General features: G+C 45.9%; 1 protein-coding gene across 1 annotated transcript in view; it reads left to right on the top strand.

The window, feature by feature from the left end:
* Positions 1-23,993, top strand: part of LOC128796984 (obscurin-like) — a 170,825-nt gene that overhangs the window by 73,285 nt on the left and 73,547 nt on the right. Inside the window, exons 47-61 of the mRNA XM_053959121.1 lie at positions 95-358; positions 1,783-2,049; positions 2,406-2,669; positions 3,339-3,605; positions 5,324-5,590; positions 6,267-6,533; positions 7,782-8,048; positions 9,215-9,487; positions 13,406-13,672; positions 14,569-14,838; positions 15,417-15,683; positions 17,072-17,338; positions 18,654-18,920; positions 19,578-19,850; positions 23,560-23,826. Coding sequence (XP_053815096.1) covers positions 95-358; positions 1,783-2,049; positions 2,406-2,669; positions 3,339-3,605; positions 5,324-5,590; positions 6,267-6,533; positions 7,782-8,048; positions 9,215-9,487; positions 13,406-13,672; positions 14,569-14,838; positions 15,417-15,683; positions 17,072-17,338; positions 18,654-18,920; positions 19,578-19,850; positions 23,560-23,826 — 4,014 coding nt within the window. The remainder of the gene's footprint in view (positions 1-94; positions 359-1,782; positions 2,050-2,405; positions 2,670-3,338; positions 3,606-5,323; positions 5,591-6,266; positions 6,534-7,781; positions 8,049-9,214; positions 9,488-13,405; positions 13,673-14,568; positions 14,839-15,416; positions 15,684-17,071; positions 17,339-18,653; positions 18,921-19,577; positions 19,851-23,559; positions 23,827-23,993) is intronic.

Below are 23,993 nucleotides of genomic sequence, written 5' to 3' on the forward strand. Positions count from 1 at the left end.
GAAAAAAGGGCCAGAATGGAAATAATCTCACAATAGGAATGAGGGTTTTAATTCTGGTTTGCTGCTGTCCCTTTGTCCGTGTTGCATCCTCCAGCTCTGCCACCACTCTTTAAGGAGGAGCTGAAGGACAAGGAAGCAGAAGAAGGTGGAGAAGTCTCCCTGCTCTGTGAGCTCTCCAAGGCTGCTCCGGTGGAGTGGCGGAAGGACCAGAGGATCCTCAAACCAAGTGGGAAATACAAAATGAGGCAGGAAGGGCTCAAGGCAGAGCTGGTGATCCATGAAATAGCTGAGGAGGATGCAGGAGCCTACAGCTGTGTGTGTGGAGAGCACCAGACTACAGCTGTCTTGACAGTACAGGGTAAAGCCATCCCTGACCTCCTCTTTCCTGACTGGAAACCTCTGTCCTCTACTCCAAGCTGTTCAATTTTCCACATCTGTCTCTTCATCCTTATTAACTGAACTTCCATTAAGTTGAAAATGTTCCCTGCCCCTCTTCACCTGCAGGCTGTGGAAACTGGAAAATACCTGTCTGCATTTCTCTGTGCCATCCTTCTGCCTTTTCCTTTCCTTAAACGCAAGCCTGCTCTCCTTCCTTCTTTCCCTTCTGCCATTCCTTTCCTGCCATGTAACCCCACTGTTCTTTGATCTTTCCTTTCCTGCATTTACTCTCTAAACCACAAATCTGTTTATTCTTTGCCATTCCTTTCTGGAATTCTCAATACCAACCATTTTAATAGAGGGAATAAGGAGTATCCAGAATTAGGCTCTGTCATAATGTTATCATTTCCTCTGCACTAAGTTATGCCCATTTTGGGTTTTGTGCCCATAATCTCGATGCCCAAAGATAGATTTCCATTCAGAGACTAATTTTTCTAAGGAAAGAATAAATTCTTTCTGTGACCTCCTTCTGGTCTTGCTTTGTTGGAAGAACAATTTGCTGGAGAAACAAGGCTGGTGTTTCAGCTTAACACTGCTGGAATGGGAAATGTGCCAAATCAGGGCTAAGCCTGTTTTCTAGCCTGGATATTTTAACTAAGTCTCTAACACTGGACACTAATTTTGGGATCTGAGATATCCAACCTTGTTAAACAGATGAAATATCCCATTATCCCACCTGGTTAATAGAGGGACACAAATGAAGGTCACCACATTTATTTCAAGGATGCAAGTTGCAATGGGTACAAGAATTATGTTAAATGGGAAAAATGTGTTCTGAGACAAGAACCCAGGCTGGAATTCAGCAGCTGGAGATTTTCTCTGGGGTCAAGAAGAATCTGTGAGTCCCGGATGCTCCTCTCCAAAGATATCTCAAGGAAGAAGGAGTGAGGATGAGTAAGGAGCTGTCAACAGGCAGAGCACAGCAGGGCAGCTCTGTGAGTAGGAAGAGAGAGTGCAAAGCCATGAAGTTTGTGGAAGACACCAGTACTTGTGAATTGAGGAGCTCAGAGCTGGTGTTGTGCTTTTTTTATGAGGAGGAACCTGGTAGAAAGCAGGTGTAAATCTGTTGAGGACTGTGCAGTTTTGCTGTGGGAAGCCAGGGTGAATCCAAAAGCATTAGGATGTCTGTTCTCACGAGGATATTTTCATTTCTCTTTCCTCTCTTTGTCGCTGATGCTCACCTGTCTTTGACAACTTTCCTCTGTCACAACCTTCACAACTTTCCCCTGTCACTTCCTCACCCCTCCCTGGAGACACCCTCAGTTTTTAACACATTTTATCCTTCATCCTTCTCCACCCTGGAGACACCCTCAGTTTGTAACACATTTTACCTGCATCCTTCAGCTGCGCCTCCGTTTTTCCAAGAAGAAATGATGAGCCAGGAAGGGGCAGAAGGTGGAACAGCCACTTTGCACTGTGAGCTGAGCAAGGCCCCTGCCCGTGTGCAGTGGAGGAAGGGCCAGCACATCCTCACCTCGGGCACCAAGTACAGCATGAGGCAGCAGGGACGTGCCGTGGAGCTGGTGGTCCATGACTTGGACCTGAGTGACAGTGGGGATTATTCCTGTGTGTGTGGAGACAAGACCAGCACGGCTGCCTTAACAGTTCATGGTAATGTAATCCTTGGGGTGAACATCCTCCAAAGCTGCCCAAATCTCTATGGTCTGTTCCTGTCCCTTTCTGTTTGCTTGGGCTTTTGGTTCCTCTGGACTCTCTGTGCTTCCTCCTTTTGTAGAACTGGGAAAAAACATTCCCTGCTGGTGTTTGTCCCCCTCAGCTCTGCTGGTTCATCTCACTTTCCTTGCCTTGATCCGGTGTCTAGGGATGGTGGGGAAGTTTTCCCATTCTGTTCCACTGACCTGGACCTGGGCTTGGTATTGCTCCATGAAACCTCTTCCCCCAGGACCTCACCAAGCTGCGTTTTAAGGAACATTCACCCTCTCTGTGGTAACTCTTTTACTCCTCAGTGCTGCCTCCAGAATTCAAGAGAGAGCTGAGAGACCTGGAAGTTGTGGAAAATGGCACAGCTGCTCTGCAGTGTGAGCTGACAAAACCTGCTGAGGTGGAGTGGAAGAAAGAGCAGGAGGTGCTCAAAGAGAGCAGAAAATACCAAATGAGTCAGGATGGTGCTGTTGCAAAGCTGATTATCCATGAGCTGGAGGAGGAGGATGCTGGAGTTTACACCTGTGTGTGTGGAGATCAGCAGACAACTGCCACGCTGACAGTCAACGGTAAAAAGCTAAAGGGAAAAGGCTGCAATATTTTCTGAAAACAAAAATAGCAACTGTGGTTTAGTGTTGCTTAAGGAAAAGGTTGTAAATCATGAGGTGTGCAGAATAGCCTGGTCTATGCAGCTCATGGAGTGGATGAGCAGAAAATGGGAATTACAATGCAGAACTAAGTGCATTTTTTCTGTATTTTGCTGTCAGAATAATCAAAATCTCTCCTGCGAGTGGCCTGCCTTAAGAGGGAATCTGAACCCTTAAAATTCCCTGCCTTAAGAGGGAGTATGAACTCTTGCAAGTCTCTGTATTAGGAGGGAATCTGAACTCTGAAAATTCCCTGCTGATCTTCAGAACACTTCTTCAGTGATCAGGGCAGCACGCTGGCTGCTTTTACAGCAGGAAAACTATGATTCCATTTTTAGATCATAGATTAGGTTCTATATATTTCATGGCAAATGTAACTTCTTGATGTTCATTTCTTCTTGCTCTGCAGATATTCATATTCTCTGGGGAAATAGCTTCATAGTTTGAATTAGAGCATTGAGGTTTAGAGACATCTGGGGAAAAAAAAAAAAAAACAAAAACAAAACCTCTTTTGGTGCTTTCATTTTCCCACTACTTCCTTTTTCCCAAGCCCCATCTGCAGCAGGTCCAAGTCATATTTCTATTTTATAGCCCTACCAGCCCTTTTTAAACAAGAGCTGCAGGACACCGAGGCAGAAGAAAGCGGCACAGTGACCCTGAGGTGTGAGCTCACCAAACCCAAGGCTCCAGTGGAGTGGAGGAAAGGGGATGTCACTCTCTACCCTGGTCTGAAATACGAGATGAGGCAGCAGGGCTGTGCTGCTGAATTGGTCATTTCTGACCTGGAACTGGACGATTCAGGAATTTACACCTGCGACTCCGGACACCAGCGGACAACAGCAGTGCTGGCCGTGCATGGTAGGCAGTGGTGACCTCTCAGGGTCTGCTCTGTGGGGATGACCCCAAGATTGTAAAAGTCCTCATTTCCCAGCCCGTGCAGCCGAAGAAGGAGTCTGAAATGCGTAGGGTCGGCTTCTCAAGGTTGTTTATTTTTCCTTATCTAGAACATTCTTTCTCTGACCTGCCGAGCTCTGGCTAGCAAAGAGGCCATGGCATTCCGCCCCTGAGCCTCGGGTGGCATTTACATTTTATACTAGAAATTACGTGTACTGTGTTTGCAATAATGTGCCAATATCTGTCATCTATGTTGGAGAGTGTGTCTCTACCTTAAACCAATAGAGAAGTGTCACCATCACACCAAGATATGGAGGGCAAGAAGAAGGAGAAAGAAGGTCAGGACATGCCCAAATCCCTCCATCTTGTCCCCCTGAACCCCATTCTAAAAACCCCAAAATTCTACTTTTTCACCCTGTGTTAATCCAACTACCACACTACTCAAACCCCTTGTTTGTAATTCCTCACACAGAGTTGACAGTTTTTTCCACGGGCTAAAATCGAATCCACAGGTGCTTTTGACTTCATGCCAAGGTCTCCAAGCCCCCTGCCAGGGTCTTGAGACAGCCAGGGCAGCCAGAGGGATGTCCTGGACTCTGACAGTGACCCTTGGCTCAGCAGGAGTGGAATGAAAGGAGCTTTTCCTGGTGTTCCCTGCAGCCATTGATTTGTTTTGTTGCTGGTCCATGCCAGCATAAATGTTCTTCTTGGGCATGGCACACAGCAAAGCAGAAAGGTTCTTCTTGCAGTATCTGGAGTGATTAGTGACCATTAAAGCAACTGAATCACAGAATAGTTTGGGTTGGAAGGGACCTTAAAGATCCCTCAAGGGACCTTAAAGATCATCCATTTCCATCCCTCTGCCATGGGCAGGGACACCTTCCACTAGACCAGGTTTTTCAGAGCCCCAGCCAACCTGGCTTTGAAGGTTGTCATGATGTAAAAATATGCTGAACCCTGCTGCCCTGAGTGCAGGGAGTGTGGCTGGGTATGGGAATGGGATAAGGGATGCCTAATTGGATGTAATGCCTGCCTGGGATGGTAAGAGAGGCACCAATCAGGGGATAAGGGATTTCTAGGATATATGAATGTGCTGTATTGTTACTGGAGGCTTTGAGCTTCAGGTGCAAATGCTGTCTGCAGACAACTTGAATCCACACCTCTGTTCCTTCCCTCCTTCTACCATCCAGAGCAAAGCCTTAACTGAAATCTGGATTTCCCCTCCCATTTATCTCTTCACTGTGATCTCTTACCAAGAGATCAATACTAACTTGATCTTTTATACATTGATAGAAGCCTTATTTGGGGCAGAAACTCTCTTTAATATTGTAAACTCACAGACCTCTATTAAGGGACAGGGATCTGTGTAAGAGAGGCCATTCCCAGTGATCTTTGCCTAAAGCATCCATAGCTGGCATGGAAACTCTTCCATAGGAAAGTCTGAATCCTTCAGACACCAAACCAGGCCATTCTGCTGACCACTAAGACCAGATCTTTCCTAGCTTTGCCTGTCTTCAGCTCTTGGTTCCTTTAGTGGTTCAAGAAAGATTCTGCCAAGACAGAGAGCTGCATCCCCAGGATTATGGAATCATTAGAATAAGCCATACCTGAAGGATGATGGTAGGAGCGGATCCTTCTTGCACTAAAACACTCTTGAAACGTTTTCCTCTCAAATTTTACAGCACTGCCCATCACGTTTAAGCAACCTTTACAAAATAAGGAATTTGAGGAAGGAAGCACAGCCACGTTCTTCTGTGAGCTGTCGAAAGCCGGTGCTGCAGTGGAATGGAGGAAAGGAGGCGTGGGGCTGCAGCCCAGCCAGAAATATGAAATGAGGCAGAGGGGATGCCTGGTAGAGCTCTTGATACACAATCTCAGATTGGAAGACACAGGAGAATACAGCTGTGACACGGGGGATCAGGAAACCAGGGCAGCTCTGAATGTGAAAGGTACGTGGTGCGAGCTGACTCCTCAAGGAATAGGTTCCTCCAACAGGCAAAACAACCATTTCAATATGAATATTTTAAGTGCATTATTCTTATTCTCTATTAATATTTTCTTTTTCATCTGATATGTTAAGATTTTCCTATTTTTAATAAGGAGAGGATGATGCTTTGTTCTTCCAGTGCTGTGTTTGAGTTTTGGGCTCTAATAGGAAATACTTTCAAGCTTTGTGCCTGAGGAGAACTTAAAGAAAAAGCAATGATTTAACATAACATCTGGACATTTTGCAGGATGTGTTGTTTGAATATTTAAAAAGAATATTTTCTTTCAAATACTCTAAGAAGACAGGCGATTACATCCCTGACCTCTCAAGGCTGTCCACGGAGTTTTGAAGTTCTTTGCTCTTGAGATCATTGTTAGATCAACTCAGGGATAAAATCATTCAATGAATTCACCACTGGGAAGGATTTGAGTGAAGGAACAAAGGAAATAAATGTTATGGGTGCAGATGGCTTCTTCTGATGCAGCAAGATCTCCCAGTTGTGCCAGGAAAATTAGAAAACATGGATCCTACCTAGGAATATCACAGTAAAAAGCAGAGTATCTTGTTCTCCAAGAGTCAGTCTGTGTCAACCAGGCTTCATTAAAAGATCCTGTTGATCCTTTTCTTTTCTCTTTTAGCTCTGCCAGTTCTTTTCCAAAAGCAGCTCAAAGATGAGGAAGCAGAAGAAGGAGCTGTGGTGAAATTCCAGTGTGAGCTGACAAAGGATAACGCAGCCGTGGAGTGGAGGAAAGGCACCATGGAGCTCTTCCCGTGTGCCAAATATCAAATTAAATTAAGTGGGCGCAGAGCTGAGCTTGTGATCCATAATGTAGAGCCAGAGGATGCCTCTGATTACACTTGTGACACGGGAGACCAGCAGAGCACTGCAGTCCTCAGAGTGAATGGTTAGCATTGCACCCACCGGGCTGGAGGAGAAGAGGCGCTGGTGGAACTGTGTGAAAGGGGTTATTTAATCCAAAAGTTAAGATAACGAGGAAAAGAGCTGCCCAGTCGTAAAACAGAGTACAAAGAAGTGGATCTGGTGGGACAGGGTTCCTGCTTAAGCCTGTAAAGCACAGAGTGCAGTGCACTGACCCCTTCCTCTGATATGATAAAAGCAAGGAATTCTGCGCCATGGGGATTTTGAAACACTAGCAAAACTTGTTTTGGTACTTTGCAATTTTCCTGGCTCACTTGAATCAATAGCAAAGTGGCACATCATTTAAAAAAAGCACTTTGAGGTTGCTATTTTTAATCTCCCCGTGAAGATCCCGAGAATGCTGGGTTTAACCTAACCAGGAATAATGTCTGTGATTGATCACAGAATCACAGAACGGGTCACAGGTCCAACCTCCCTGCTCAAACAGGGCCATCCCAGCACCATCTAGGAAATGTCTGTGATTGTCTCAGAGTTGGGTGGAACTTGTGGCTTTGATCTAAGCCATAACCTTTCAAACAATATATTTTTTGCTGACTCTGACTCAGAAAGCAGCCACAGGGTCAACTATGGGTGAAAGAGCCCAGTGATTGCTTTACCTGTCTCACAGTAGTGCTTTTACTGGAACCACAGGCACTGAGATTCCTGTTTTTCCAACTGCTCACACACCCCCCATGGATATCCCCTTGTTTCCATCAGTGACAAGCTGTTTTCTGAGCTGTTCCATGATCTACTTGAATAAATGTCCATTTGTGCATCATCTGGAAGGACTCACCGATGATGATCTGAGTCTTGAAAAGACAGCTGAGAAACCAGAAATTAGTTTAAAGCTTTACATTATTTAGCTGTTGAAAACCAGGAGTATTTCTGTAAAAGTCAAAAGATTTACACTGGTTTAGACAGAAAGTGCCAGGTTTTGCTTAGTCAAAACCTTTGTGTGTTGGAGTTTCCAAAATGCTGAGTAGATGCATAAAAGGTGTGATATGGATGCCCTGGACTTTATATGATACAAAGACACTTGGGGAACTTTCTGATCCTCTGGATATACACAATATAAGTCTGTTTATTGGAAAAAAAAAAAAAAAGGTTTTATTATCATATCACCACTAATGCAAAGTTGTACTGCAGCACCAGAGCCCGGGTGCCTTGTGCCTGACTTGTGCAGACCTGGCATTCAAGCAAAGAGCTTATGTATTATTTATTTCTCATTTCACAGCCATCAAACCCCAGCTGAAGCAGCAGCTGAGGAACGAGGAAGTGGAAGTGGGAGGAACAGCCAGGCTGCGCTGCGAGGTTTCCATCAGCAAAGCAGAAGTGGAGTGGAGGAAGGATGGAGTCCTGCTGCACTCCAGCTCCAAGTATGAAATGTGGCAGGATGGGACCCTCCGGGAGCTCCGTGTTCACCACCTGGAGCCTGGGGATGCTGGGGAATATTCCTGCAAGGCTGGAGACCAGACGAGCTCTGCCAAACTCACCGTGAAAGGCAAGATCTGTTTATTGGAACAAGATTTCACAACATGGTTGAGTTATATGCAGACACATAAAATGAATTATTGTGATCAACACGGAGCATAGGAAGGGCATAATAAAAAAAAAAAATCTTATGGTCAATGGATGCACCAAAGCAAAGACTGACTTGGTGGACAGGAGAGGATAAGGCAGCTGTAATCTGTGACTCATGGCTTGGAATATTTGCCTGACATCATGTGCAAGGGACTGAACAGATGGTCCAGCCCCAGCTTCCAGTCACGTGGCAGCTGCATCTGGCCTTTATATCATTGCAGAGCTTAGGTTGGACCACTGGTGTGGAACAAACACCCCCAGCATCTCCACGGGCTACCCCACGTCGTAGATCTCCTGCACATCACACCCAGCTGCACCATTTCTCGTGCAGATGGTGACCTCAGTTGTAGGAATATCTGCTGTGCTTGCTCAGAGGGAGACTGGGCTGCTTTTTGAATGGTTTGACCTGATGGCTTTAGAGGTCTTTTCCAACCTCAGTGATTTTATGATTCCTTTGGTATTCCCCAGTGGGTTTGGGGTATTTACAGCTTCTGCCTGCTGGGGGCTGTCCGTATGATCCTTGCACAGGTGCCCAGCTGTCCTAGAAGCAGGACTCAGGCAAACTGCAGTGCAGAAGCCCTGTGCTCACACTAACCCAGTGAGTCCTGCTGGGAGGACAAAGCCAGCCAGGGCCTCAGCCAGTTTGGAGCATCAGCGTGGAGTAAATGCAAGTCTGTTCACAGAAATACAATAGAGAGGTCAGGCTTTAACGTTATCCTGTGAAGATGGCTAAGTGTAAATGGAACAAATTTCAAAATCCTGATTTTGGCACCAGCATTCATGCCTGTTCACCCAATTAAAAAAAAAACAATATGCAATGTGTCTCTTAGCAAGGACAAGTGGAAAAGCCACTAGCCAAAAGCCATTTGTCCTGTTGCCAAGTACATTGAAAGCAGAGTTTGAACTGGGGTTTGAGAGGCTCTGCTGTCTCCACCCTTGAAGGAAAAGGTGCTGAGCAACCTGGGCCTGCTTTGAGCAGTGGTTGGAGCAGGTGACTCCCAGAAGCCCAGTGCAGCCTGGGTTATTCATGGTTCCATGATTTGATCCGTGTTTTCCCTTTCATTTCCCGTTTCTGCCTCCTTGCAGAGCCTGACGTGACCATCGTGAGTGGCCTCAAGGACACGGTGGTGGCCGAAGGGGACGATGTCACCTTTCGGTGCCAGGTTTCCCACGAGAACGCCAGGGACGTGGAATGGAAGCTGCAGGATGTGGCTCTGCAGAACAACGAAATGAACGAGATCTCGGTGGAAAAGGGCAGGATCCACACCCTGACCCTGAGGAAGGTGACAGAGCAGGACATTGGCACCGTCATGTTCCGTGTGGGACCCCACACATCGACAGCAGAGCTCACGGTGAAAGGTGAGGGCTCCCTGTGCTGCGGAACAGGGTCAGTGGGAACAGGGGGTGCTTTGCTTATGCTGGCAGCAAATTCAAGGCCAAAATTCACCCCTCGTGTCTTGGGGGTGCTTGTGCTTCAAAGCATCCGTGGCTGCAATCACCACGGATGAACAGGGGACATTTCACCATCTTCCCAAAGCTCCCTGATTCCTGGAGAAATTACTAGCTTGGCTTCGCTACTTGGATGGGTAGACCTGGAATTTTCATTGCTTCCACCACCCCTTTTAGAATTCTAGAATAATTTGGGTTTGGAGGGACTTTTAAAAGCCATCTCGTCCAATCCCTCTACATCTTCAACCAGATCAGGTTGCTCTGATCTGGTTCTTTCTTTCCTTTCTTTCCTTTCCTTTCCTTTCCTTTCCTTTCCTTTCCTTTCCTTTCCTTTCCTTTCCTTTCCTTTCCTTTCCTTTCCTTTCCTTTCCTTTCCTTTCCTTTCCTTTCCTTTCCTTTCCTTTCCTTTCCTTTCCTTTCCTTTCCTTTCCTTTCCTTTCCTTTCCTTTCCTTTCCTTTCTTTCCTTTCCTTTCTTTCCTTTCCTTTCCTTCCCTTCCCTTCCCTTCCCTTCCCCTTCCCCTTCCCCTTCCCCTTCCCCTTCCCTTCCCCTTCCCCTTCCCCTTCCCCTTCCCCTTCCCTTCCCCTTCCCCTTCCCCTTCCCCTTCCCCTTCCCCTTCCCCTTCCCCTTCCCCTTCCCCTTCCCCTTCCCCTTCCCCTTCCCCTTCCCTTCCCCTTCCCCTTCCCCTTCCCCTTCCCCTTCCCCTTCCCCTTCCCCTTCCCCTTCCCCTTCCCTTCCCCTTCCCTTCCCCTTCCCTTCCCCTCCCCTTCCCTTCCCCTTCCCTTCCCCTTCCCTTCCCCTTCCCTTCCCTTTCCCTTTCTCCTTTCCCTTTCTCCTTTCCCTTTCTCCTTTCCCTTTCTCCTTTCCCTTTCCTTTCCTTTCCTTTCCTTTCCTTTCCTTTCCTTTCCTTTCCTTTCCTTTCCTTTCCTTTCCTTTCCTTTCCTTTCCTTTCCTTTCCTTTCCTTTCCTTTCCTTTCCTTTCCTTTCCTTTCCTTTCCTTTCCTTTCCTTTCCTTTCCTTTCCTTTCCTTTCCTTTCCTTTCCTTTCCTTTCCTTTCCTTTCCTTTCCTTTCCTTTCCTTTCCTTTCCTTTCCTTTCCTTTCCTTTCCTTTCCTTTCCTTTCCTTTCCTTTCCTTTCCTTTCCTTTCCTTTCCTTTCCTTTCCTTTCCTTTCCTTTCCTTTCCTTTCCTTTCCTTTTCCTTTCCTTTCCTTTCCTTTCCTTTCCTTTCCTTTCCTTTCCTTTCCTTTCCTTTCCTTTCCTTTCCTTTCCTTTCCTTTCCTTTCCTTTCCTTTCCTTTCCTTTCCTTTCCTTTCCTTTCCTTTCCTTCCTTTCCTTTCCTTTCCTTTCCTTTCCTTTCCTTTCCTTTCCTTTCCTTTTCCTTTCCTTTCCTTTCCTTTCCTTTCCTTTCCTTTCCTTTCCTTTCCTTTCCTTTCCTTTCCTTTCCTTTCCTTTCCTTTCCTTTCGTCTGTCTTCATTATTTTGGTTAAATTCTCCATCCAAAATCCTTCTCTCTTAGAAGCTTCTTTTAACTCCTCAGTAAATAACACAGAAGTCAGAGGATTTTTTTAATACTCAACCCTTCAGCTGTATCTTTAACACCAAGACAGAGGAGCCTGAAAAACAAAGCAAAGCAAACAAACACTTTGCTTTGTTTGTAATTTCAGTGCCACCTCCAGTCTTTAAGGAGAAACTGCAGAGCAGGGAAGTGCAGGAGGAGGACACAGCTGTCCCCTGCTGCCAGCTCTCCCAGCCCTGTGCTGATGTGAAATGGAAAAAGGGCCCTCAGGTGATCTCTCCAAGCTCCAAGTATGAAATCAGGCAGGAGGGAAGAGTCCATACTTGAAAGATTTATCATTAAAAACCAGAAGGCTCCGGCAAATACACTTGTGACAACAGAAAAGAACAAACAACAGCCACTTTGCCTGTTAAAGATGGGGTGTGTTGGGTTTTTTTTAAGATAAGAAACTTGCCCCACTCCCTTAGGCTCTGCCAAGAGGATTTTTTTTTCTACTGTCCTTGACTTCAGATGTGCTGTGCTGTCAAAAGCAGCTGAGTGCTTTTGCTTTTGGAAGTCCTGTGGTGTCTTAAGCAAAGAAAATGCAGGGACCCAAGTGTGGGAATTATTCCCACACTTTGAGACCCTATGGCCTCTCTCTGGTCACTCAGACAACCAGGGCTGGAGCTAAAATTAAGATAGGACTATTTTTGGTGCTTAATCATCCTCTGAGCTGTAGTTCTGCCTGGAAAAAGTGGTGATCCAGGTGAATTTGTTCAAACTTGGACACAACTCCAGCTAATGAGCAAGGCATCTAAATGCTTCTAGTGCCAAAGGTCTTTAAAATAGATGTGATGTGACAATATGTCTGTTTTTTTTCAAATCTGATTTAATACAAATACAATATCAAGGTGACTTTTTCTGAGACACATGATCAGGAAAAACAAAGATCAGCCAGGATATTGTTAAATCCCAACTTTTGAAATATCCCTGGGGGCTCTCCCATGAAGGGCATGCACTGCCTGCAGTCACACTGACTCCACAACTCAGGGACACCAGAATATTGGTGCTGCAAGCAGGTCATCTGATGGCAAATTTGTGTCTCTCTGTGTAGTCTCAGCCACTCCAGGACTCCTTGAAAAAAATTCCAAACCCAGGAAGCTGAGGAAGCTTGTGCAGTCATACTGTAAATACCAATCCAGCCAATTGGCTGAAAAAGAAAAAACAAATATCTGTATCTATATATATCCATATATAGATATCAATACTAATAAGTGTGGAGCCACTGTGGTTCTTCCAGGGAACTGGGCTTGAGGAGCTAAAGTTCTACATGTGGCACTTCATAAATCCACCCACCAAAACTCCACCTTGACCCACCAGTGATACCATTTGCACAGAGACTGCCAGGGTTCCTTTCTCTGCTGGTCCAGTTTTCAAATAAGAAAGATTATAGAAAGATGTTTCTCCATGCTCTGTCTCAAATACACAAGAACTTGGATACCAGGAGCAGGCTTTTGAGGTCAGGTTTTGGTACCCATTTGGAGATAGATGCACTGAGATGCTCAAAACTCTGTGTCCATGACTATTCCTGTGCAAGAAGGAGCATAATCCTTGAGGTGCTCAGTGTATGAGCACTGTGTGCAGTGTCCAGTGATTCTTCAGGAGTGCAGAGTGCTTAGAGCTCCTGGAAATCCAGCGCTGTCAGACAATACCCTTTTCCTGACCCAGAGATAGGGCAGCTGAGAGGTGTTTTAAAAACTTTCATTCCATTTTCAGTCTCATGAGAAGGGTGAGACAATGCAGATGTTATAATTCACTCCATCACAACCAGAAGCCAACTATTTCCTAATGACAATACACTGTCAGTGTTTCTTGGCCTATCAGCTTTAGCCACACCATGCTGAAAATGCCTTAAAGCCAATCATCTGAAATTACCCCTCGTGGGTCCTACTGCAATGCATCTTTCACAGTTCTATTTCTCCAGAGTATCTGGTCTTATTTGCAAGCCCATCCTCTGAAACTTGTTTCCAGCTCCATTTCTCTCTCAGCAATGTCTGTCCTATTCCATGGCATTTCTAAGTCAGCATTTCTTGTCTCAAGGTTTGCACACAGATGCACACACTGTGTGGGCCTTCTGTCAGGCCCTGAGAACTTTCTAGAAATCCATTTCCCACACAGCACCTTCTCTCATTCCTTGTTTTGCTTTTAAACTAACTTTGGAATTGACTTTGAACCAAATTTAGGATGGCACCAGAGTTTCATCAAACACAAGGCTTAGTTATGCAGTCAGCAATGACACATAATTTTTCCCCCCTCTGATCTTCCTTGATTCAGCTTCTCCAGTCACCTTCACACAACCACTCCAGAGCCAACAAGCTGAGGAGGGTGGCACTGTCACTCTGAGCTGTGAGGTCTCCAAATCCAACACCACTGTGCAGTGGAAGAAGGCGGGGACAGTGCTGCGACCCGGTGACAAATACAGGATGCGTCAGGAGGGGGCCCGGGCTGAGCTGACCATTCACAACCTGAGCGAAGCTGATGCTGGGGAGTACACCTGTGACACAGGGGACCAGCAAACCACGGCAGCAGTGCAGCTGAAAGGTGGGGCTTTGCACGGGGAAGGGCTGGGCACAGCTTGGCACCACGGCAGGGGCACAGGATTGAGATAATTTGGCAGCTAAACCTTGACCTGTCCCGGAACGGGGATCTCAGAGATGAGAGAGGTTTCACTGGGCTAAGAACTCTGTCAGTTACATCTCTTTGGTCACTAATTCTGTGGTTTAATGATAATTAATTTTCACCCATGGGAATCTTTTGACAATTTTTTTTTCACAGCACACAGGTTATAATTATACATATATTAAATATTTATTATGCACACAACACAGTATAACTTGCAAACTTTTTAGACTATCGCATATATGTGCATAATACACATGCAGACATTAATCGTGCATCCGTAGCATTGTTATATGTTGCTACGTGCCTGTGTACCTACATTTTCATGAGTTTAGGATCACAGAATCAAAGAATGGTTTGGGTTGGAAGGGATTTCCAAGGTAATTTAGTAATCCAACCCCCTGCCATGGTCAGGGACACCTTCCACTATCCCAGGTTGCTCCAAGCTCTGTCCAACCTGGCCTTGGACACTTCCAGGGATCCAGGGGCAGCCACAGCTGCTCTGGGCAACCTCTGCCAGGGCCTCACCATCCTCACAGAGAGCACTTTCTTTCTAACATCTAAGCTAACCCTGCCCTCTTTCAGTTTGAAACCATTCCCCTTTTTTCTGTCACTGTCTAACCCTATAAAAAGTCCTTCTTCCTCTTTTTTATAAGCCCCCATAAGCCTTCTCTTCCAATCTGAACACGCACAGATTTATTATTTAGGGCCTCAAATAACAACAACACAGTGCTGCCAAGAAAGAGCCTAACGACATGTTTAACCCAGGAAGCATCACCTGAAAGTAGATCTCAAACTCTGTTGCCCTTTCCATGAAGAACCAGCAGCCACCATCGTGGAGAGGCTGAAGGACGTGGCCGCGTACGAAGGAGAAGACGCGGTGTTCGAGTGCAGGCTGTCCCGGGAAATGGCTCAGGATGCCCAGTGGTTCCTGGGGGATGTTCCCCTGCAATCCAACGAAATGAATGAGATCAGAGTGCAAGGGACACGTCACAGTTTGATCTTGAGGAAGGTGACCCTGGAAGACTGTGGGTCCGTCAGTTTCAAAGTGGGGCAGCACTCGTCAGCAGCGCAGCTGAAGGTGGAAGGTGAGCAGCCTCCCCAGAAGAGGGGTTGAGCAGGTACTGGCAGGCACTGCTTTGACTTCTGGAGAGGTGTATTTGGGATTAGGGAGCCTTGGAAATTTTGGGAGATTCTGCTAATCTAATTTAGCAGTTTAGAGTGGTACATCTGTGCCGTTGTTTTTATTGCACATGGAATGAAGATTAGCATCCTTTGATGTTCTTTGATATAATCATTATTGTTAACATCCTTTGATGTTATTTGATATAATAATTAACATTAACATCCTTTGAAGACCATCCAACTACGCAGCTGATCACATGTCAGAATCAATGCTGAAGTGTGTCAAGAACATACTCTGGACTAATCCCCTACTTATGATGCTTTCAGATCATATTTACAAAAAAAAAAAAATGTCTGAAAGCTCTGAAAAACCTTTCTTTTAAGATATGTAGAACGATTTTTGAACGATGGCCCACGCCAATGCCTTGTGTTGTTTGTTCCTCTTCGACCTGGTTCCCAATGTAACCACAGACCCCCAGCCTGCCCTGGGGGCGATGCTGGGTGAGGATGCTGCAGCAGTGCTGGTCCCCTCTCCCCACAGCTGCCCCGGTCACCTTCGTGAAGGCACTGCACAACCTGGAGCTGCAGGAGGGTGGCACTGCCCACCTGTCCTGCGAGGTGTCCAAGCCTGATGTCCCCGTGGAGTGGAAGAAGGGCACGTCCGTGATCCACTCCAGCCACAAGTGCAGCATCCAGCAGGAGGGGAAGGTGCACACGCTGCTCATCCGCGACCTGAACCGCGCCGACTCCGGGGAGTACAGCTGCCACACGGCTGCTGGCAAGACCACGGCCAGGCTGGAGGTCAAAGGTAGGGTTTCCTCTGTGCCCAGCAGCGGTGAGAGGAGGGAACATCGATTTTGAGAGCTCTCTATTTCAAGAGAGACACTGATCAGTGGAGCAAGTGCAGCAGAATCCACCAATTTTCTCAGGGGGCTGAAGCACATGAAGTACATGGACAAACCCTGTTGTGACAGGACAAGGGCTGATGGTTTTAAACCAAAAGGGGGACGATTTAGATTAGGTATAAGAAAGATATTTTTTGCAATGAGGATGGTGAGGCCCTGGCACAGGTTCCCAGAGAAGCTGTGGCTGCCCCTGGATCCCTGGAAGTGTCCAAGGCCAGGTTGGACTGGGTTTGGAGCAACCTGGGATAGTGGAAGGTGGCAGGGTTTGGAAAAAGATGATAGTACCTTGTAATTTAAACCATTCTGGGATCTAAGTATAAGCAGAGGCGAGGGCAGCTGATTTTGATAACTGAGGAAGAGAAAGTGGAAGGGATACCTCGTTGCTCTCTGCAGCTTCCTAGTGGAGACCTACAGAGGAGAGAGGCACAGAACTTTCTTGGAGGGCTCAGTAAAGAGATGACAGACAACAAGTGCAAGCAGCAGTGAGAAAAATTCAGATTAGAAAAAACCAGACTTAACATGAAGGGATGGTCAGAGTTTGGGACTGAGTTCCAGAGGAGTGGAGGAATCTCCATTCATGGGCTCCTCCAGAGGTCCCTGCAAGCCTTAATTATTCTGTAATTGATCTCTGGCTGCAAGATCTGAAGCCTTGGATTGTAACACAGGATTTATATATTCTGTATATATTATAATATTCCAATATAATCGACCTATATTATTATCTATATTAATAATATTTTATAAAATATGTCTATTATTCTATTTTGTATATTAGTCTATTATACTAGTCTACATATTCTATATATTCTGTATTCTAATATATTCTATGTATTTTAATTTTCTGATATGATCTATATATATTAATATATATTTATATATATATACGTGTATGTATATATATTTATATATATATATTTATATTTATTTATATGTTCTTTGAGTGATTTTATCCAGTTTTATGATTTTATTTCAAGGATGGAAAGCTATCTGGCTTTCAGTAATAATTACTGAACTTTGAATTCTTTGTGAAAAGAAGTCTGGGATACGGGGAGAGGAAAAAAGGCTCACACAGAAATCAAATTTTTTTCTTGCTGATTAACTCCCCTTCCTCCTCCTCTGTCTAGGTTTGACTTTGGCATCCTCGGACGCTCTCCTTAGGGAAACCCAGCCAGAATTTTCCACCAGCTTCATGCCTAGCCCTATCCACACCTTAACAATAAGACATCCCTCTATTTTCCATTTCTGCCTCACCCACCTTTTATTTCCTCTTTGCACCGCCGCCCTTTGCCAGGCCTGCCCGTGCTGTTCAAGCAGTGGCTGAAGAACGAGGAGGTGGAGGAAGGGCGCACGGCCGTGCTGCGCTGCGAGCTGACGCGGCCCCACGCGCGCCTGGAGTGGCGGAAAGGGGACACGGTGCTGCAGCCCGGGGACAAGTACGAGATCCGCCAGGAGGGGACGCGAGCTGAGCTCCTCATCTACGAGGCTGAGGCTCAGGATGCTGGAGAATACACCTGTGACTCGGGGGATCAGCAGACCACGGCTTCGCTGCAGGTCAAAGGTAGGACAAGGCTTGTTTGGGGGTAGGGGAGGTCTGGCTGTGTCCATCCTTCACACGGGGGATCCTGGAATTATCCAGGCCAGGCTGGATGGGGCGCTGAGAGGCCTGGTCTAGTGGAAGGTTCCCTGATCATGGCAGGAACTGAATCTTTAAGACCCCTTCCAACCCAAACCATTCTCTGATTTAGTTTGAAAAAGGTCTCTGAGATCACTGAGTCTAACCATTAATGCAACACTCCCAAGTCCACCACTAAACCATGTCCCCAAGTGCCACATCCACATGGAAATTTTATTGCTGAGTCATCACTGACACTCTGTGAAATCAAACTGCAGTATTTCACCATACCTAGCAGAAGTCCATTTTAAATTGATCCATTGTATGTCTTAGTGCCTGAGAAGCCCATGAATTGTGGCTCTTTGCCTTTCTTTAGTGGCTGTGGTTTTGGATTTTATAGTTTTATTCATTTTATATTAAGAATTCTATTGGTTTGGATTTTACAGTTTTATTCATTTTGTACTAAGAACACTGTGGATTTGGGATTTTACAGTTCTATTCATTTTGTGCTAAAAATTCTATGTCTTTTAGATTAGATCATACTTGTAGATTGTGGGTTTAGTCACCATAACAAACTCATGCTCAGAGCATGTGGTTTCAGAGATTAAACACCCAAAATCTCATGTGCCAGCTGAGGGAACTGTTTGTTTTTTTTTAACCTGGAGAAAAGGAGGCTTGGGGGAGATGGTATCACTCTCTGCAACTACCAACAGGAGGCTGTGGTGAGGTAAAGGTTGGTCTATTCCACAAGTGACAAGCAATAGGATGAGAGGAAGTGGCCTCAAGTTGCACCAGGGTGGGTTTAGATTTGGTATTAAGAAATAATTCCTCACTGAAAGGGTGGCCAAACATTGGCACAGACTGCCCAGAGAAGCAGTGGAGTCACCTTCCCTGGAGATATTTAAAAGATGTGTAGATGTGACACTTGGGGACGTGGTTTAGTGGTGGATTTGGCTGTGCTGGGTTAACGGCTCAACTTGATCTTAAAAGTCTTTTCCAACCTAAAGGGTTCTGACTCTGTGTTGTGATTGGTGGTGTTGTGCTCTGTGTGCTTCCACTGAGAATGGTGAGTATGGCCATGTGAAGACCTTTAGAGGCCCAGAGCAGCACTGGACACCTCTGCAGCATCGGCAGCTGATTCCATGAGTGGCCAGCGGGCAAACTGTGTTCCCAAAAGAGGGGAGCAGCCCAGCTGCAGAAGTTACAAGCAGGTTTCTCACCTCTGAGCGCCGTCACTGATGCAGTTGCTTCTCCACCGCAGTACTGCCAGTGCTGTTTAAGAGAGAGCTGAAAAACGTAGAGACTGAAGAAGGGGGAACGGCAGTTTTGCGCTGTGAGATCTCCAAGCCGGACGCTCCCGTTGAGTGGAGGAAAGGAGGGGTGGTCATTCAGCCCAGTGACAAGTACGAGGTGAAGCTGAAGGGCAGCGTGGCTGAGCTGATCATCCGTGGTGTAGAACCTGATGACTGTGGGGATTATACCTGCAGCACTGGATACGAGATCACCACAGGGTCTGTGTATGTGCAAGGTAAGGCGGTGGAACGTGGTGGAAATGCCTGGACCTCTTACTCCAAAATCTTTGACAGTAACTGGCCAAACAGCAGAAAGTCCATTCATTTCTTTCCTGATTCCAGCCAAGATATAAAAACTCACCTCCAGGCTGAGGTTTGACCCATCTTTTTAAGTTAAGCTAGTTTAAAGTACTGACCATACTGTGCTTCAGAACAGATGGTGGTACTGCTGAAAAACTTGGAGCAGTGGTTGTAAAAATACTGAAATTCTTGTTACAGCTGATTGCAGCTTCTATCATTGTGGATAATCTTATTACTCCTTTAAAGCACCCAAATGAGCATTTAAATCTCTAAGTACCTCTCTGCCTCATACAATTTCTGCAGATGGTTACAACACACAGGAGAGTCAGGCATGACCTGGGCAAGGAGTGGAGTTTCCTCCCGGTGAAATGATGTTTGCAGACACACACACTGCTCCTACAAGCAGCTGGAGGGATGGAAGGTGGTTTCTAACCCTCTTCAAGATGATTTTAGTTCTTTTTTTCCCCTTGGAAAAGCACTACAAGTTTAACTCTGCTGGAGCTGCACTTGGGCTTGGGTTAGTTCTGCAGGGAGCGACTCGTGCGTGTTTGTTTTTGTTTTCCTTTGGCACCTTCTCTTGCTCTGTCACGCAGAAGAGGCAGCAGTGATAGTGTCTGGTTTAAGGAACACAGACGTCTTTGTGGGCGAGTCAGCCACGTTCACCTGCGAGCTCTCGCACCCGGGCGTGAAGAACGTGCAGTGGTGGCTCGATGGGACCCCCCTCCACAACAACCTGGTGACCGAAATCTCTGAGCAGGACGGCAGGATCCACACTCTAACCCTAAATGACGTGGCGTGCCACGACTCAGGCACTGTCACCTTCAGAGCTGGGTCCCTTATATCTTCAGCTAAATTATTAGTCAAAGGTATTTCCCCGTTAGCAAGAAACACGTGGCCACCTCTGGACTTGCTCCATGTGCTGGTGCTTCTGCCTTCCAGGCTACCCTTACTAAATCCCTTCATGGTCCTCCTGTGCCCTGCAACCCTCCCACTCTGCAAGTCACCCACTCTCACGCCAGAGTTCTTCTGTGTACAGCCACACTGATTTTTTTTTTTTTTTTCCCTTACCCTCAAGTGTTTTTGGATTTTATAGGTGAGGGAGGGTTGCAGGGTCAGGGCTGCTGCTTTCACCTGATATCAGAGAAGAGATGTATATAAATATCTGTGGTAGCACCTGACTTTACATCCCCACTTCAGCTTTTTTTCCATAATACCACAAAATCTTGCGGGGGTGGTCATTCCCAAATTTCCCACTCTGCTGCTCCACAGCTGGGCTACTGGTGCTGAGCTCAGCACATTCCCAGGACAAGATTTTGGGCTGTTCCTGGGAACCAATGGGTGTGTGACATTCCAGTAACACAGAGACAAAGCGTGCCTTGTTTTTGAAAGCTCATCCCTGCACTGGCAAAGCTTTCTGGTCTGTTGAATAAATATTTTTCCCATTTGGTAAGGGTAGCCAAAAGCTGCAAATAACACTGAGCTCCAGACTTGATAAAGCAAGCTCCTTCCCACCCACTCCTTTTATAGCCGTGGGGGAGATCTGTTGTTTTTCAGGCAAAATTAAGGCTTATTGTCTGCTTGGAAAAGGGATATATGCAGAGATATCAAGGGCTTTATTCAAATCTACTCCTGTGGGGGAATGGATTTGAATAAAAATAACTGGGCCATAACAGGAATGATCCACAATATGGAATTGTAGTCAGTGGTTGATGTCTCCTTCTCTGCATCATGTGTCCCGTGTACATTCAGAAAATTTGGTTCTCTTCAAAGATAAAATGTGAAATCACTTCTGCAGTGACAACAGAGTGCGCAGATCCCACAAGTCCCGTGTCACTTTGCATCCATTTTCAGAGACAGAACCTGGTTCTGAGCTCTCCAGGCAAAAAAATCCAGTGGGCCTAAAACATTAAAAATTATAAATGAATGCACTGTTAGGTATTCTGCTCAGTGAATTAACAGTCTCCTGAGATATTTTCACTTCATGGAATCACAGCATCATTGATTTTGGGAGAAATATCTGGAGATGATCCAGTCCAACCCCACAGCTCGTGCAGGTACACACATGTATGTGGATATTTTGTGCTTCCGTGAAGCCAAGATTCCTGAATCACAACCCTGAATCACAACTAGCAGTATTTCATAACTGGATTGGGATAACCCTGGCTACACTGTGCTCAGTAACACTTGATTTCATAGGAAAGTGAAACACTTTAAAAATTCCAACCATTCTTGTACTGACAATTTTGTACACTTAATAAAATGTACAAAAGTTTGTACACTTAATAAAGTGTACAAATTTATTGTCCATAAATTTAAGCATAAATCATTGTTTGAAATATATTTCAGTCTATCAAGCCATCCATGGCTGGCTCTTCATCAAGGAGCAAGCTGACTTTGTTCCATGTGCCTCATTCTCCTGGTTTAAGGCGTGTAGGTAATTGGATTTATTCTGTATTCAGCTTTCCATGCTGGGCCTCCACAAGATCACTGCCCTACACCTGCATTCATTCCTTGACCAGGAGTGATGGTTCACAGGTGATGGGGGGAGGATGGAAAGGGGTGAAGGAGCTGCTGCCGTTTTCCAGCTCCTCTGGGCAGGTGAGAATTGCAGGTTCCAGGGCACACGTTGTCGCCGTTGAGCAGGATGGGAATGAAAGACTCCAAGTTAGAAGGCAAAGAGAATGAACTCTGATTTATTTCAAATGTACCGCTCTATATGTAGAGAACATCGTGTGGACTAATTTCATTGGTCTTAGAGTAAAAACATCTCACACCATTGGTGTGCAGTGAATGATGCACAGTGGCAGAACATATCTATAAACAATGTGAATAACCAGGTAGATTAGAGAATTATTTACATTCTTTCCCAACTGCTTCCTAGGCTCTCGCCTGATTAGAAAACCTTTCTCTCTGACTGAGCTGAGAGTATCCACACATGTTGGCTCCTCAGTCCCAAAGAGCTGCACAGGTGAACAGGGGCCACCAAAGTCCTTGCCCTGGCCAACAGCGAGGGGACAGTGGAACCAGGACCTTCTCCAGTACCATGGGTGATACTTGCTGTGAGAAACACATTTCTACATCTTATGGAAGGCGATGAGATTATGCTCCCCAGGCACCTGCTTGCTTCTTCAGTCAGCAAAACATCTCCAAGATCTTCCACGGAAGCCTCCTCTCCATCAACACACGTGGCAGACACTCGGAGTGGCAGAGGGAACCTTAGTGAGTGGGATCAAGCCTTGCAGCAAGTTTCCAAATGCTGTTTGCAAAGCTCTCTTTGCTCCCCAAGGTCTGCCAGGAGCATCCCAAAGCCTCAGCCCGCTGGAGCAGTTTCAAGAGGAGCATTCCAGACAGAGATCCTGTGGGGGTTATTCCAGCTGGCTTGTGAGCAGAGCAACTATTTGAAGAATTAGGACATTACAAAATGTCCAGAGCTGGAAGGGTTCCTCAAGGATCATCGTGTCAAGCTCCTGATGATATCCCAGCTTTCTCTGTCATCTTTTTATGTCCCTTTGTAGCCCTATCATTTTTTTTTTAAGTTGACATAATTCTGCTAAGAATGATGTTTCAGAGAGATTTCAATTTTCAGACTGCATTGAGATTTTTCCTTTTGACCTGCATATTGCATGGTAGATGGATGGTCCAGTCTGACATCTCAGGAGGGACCCTTGGCTGCTTTGGGAACTCACCGTGTTTTAGGTCAGATATATCTACTGTGCCTTACAGCTGCCCCACAAGAAGCAGAACTTGGGTTTTAGAAGTGTTTAAAAGCAACTTCATGGATCTCAACCTTCAGAGGAGCTGCATATCCAGCTGCTCTCAGCATTTTATGGGCTCTCAGTCTGAGGTGTCAGGGTTTATGATCTCTCAGTGATCTGTAGATTGAATACTGCCAAGGAAATCCTATTGCTTTTTCTCTAAACAATGTGTTTGCTGCAGAGGAACACACAAATAAGCAAAGCAATATTCATCTGCTCCTGTGGAGTGCCCTTTTTTGTCACAGTTGTCCTGGATATTTGCTCCTCACGTGATTTCTGACAGCCAAGACCACCCCAGGACAGGAATGAGTGTCTGCATTTGAGGACTGTGTTTCTTTCCGATGAGTAGTTATATTTTAGTCACACAAGAAGCTTCCAGTAGGGTTTGTGGTATTTTCCCATTGCTCTGTGAGGTTGAGAGTTGCAGGGAACCACTCCCTGCAGTCCTCTGCATCACACTTCTGCTCCACATTCAGGAAGCAAAAGTGTTTCACATTTTCCAGTGCTTCCCAGCCTGGAAGATCTCAGAAACACTGTAAGAAACACTAAATTGGAGAAGCAGTCCAAATTCAGGACTGTTCCAGCACAAGCCTCAATTCCTGGTGGCCCATTTCCCAGTGTGATGGTCATGTTCTAATGCACCAGTCTGGCTTCCATCCTGCTTGATGCTGACACAGGCACAGACTAAACTGCTAATCCCCCTGCTTGCACTGTCACTCTGCTTGCTCCCCACGGGCTCTGTGCTTGGCAAAAACCCTCCAAGGGGTGATTTCCATGGGGATCCACTAATGCATGTCCTTCCTGACATGTTGGTTAACAGATCCCACCATTGAAGTGGTGAGTCCCATGCAGGACATAACTGTTGATGAAGATGGCCCAGCAGAGTTCATATGCCAGTATTCTAGGCCAGTGCACGCCATCTGGAAGAAAAATGATCAGGAAATACATGCAGATGGGCAGCGAGTGATTATCGATCAGGACTGGAATGTGAGCATGCTAAAAATTAACCCCACGGTCCCAGAAGACACTGGCATCTATTCTTGTGAAGCTGAAGGCATTAAAGTGATGGCTACACTTGATGTTCAAGGTGAGGTCTTCCAGCCAGAGAGGAAGACTACCATGGGTTCCAAATAAAAGAGGTAGAAAAATCATGGCAAGGCTTTGCAATAAGGGACACATCAGATACCTGCTCTTGGTGTTCGCTCCAGTGCTGAAAATGAGGATAAAAATAGTTGGGAATTGAATGTGAAACTG

The sequence above is a fragment of the Vidua chalybeata genome, chromosome 1 (genome assembly GCF_026979565.1).
Source record: "Vidua chalybeata isolate OUT-0048 chromosome 1, bVidCha1 merged haplotype, whole genome shotgun sequence".
In the NCBI taxonomy this organism is placed as follows: Eukaryota; Metazoa; Chordata; class Aves; order Passeriformes; family Viduidae; genus Vidua; species Vidua chalybeata.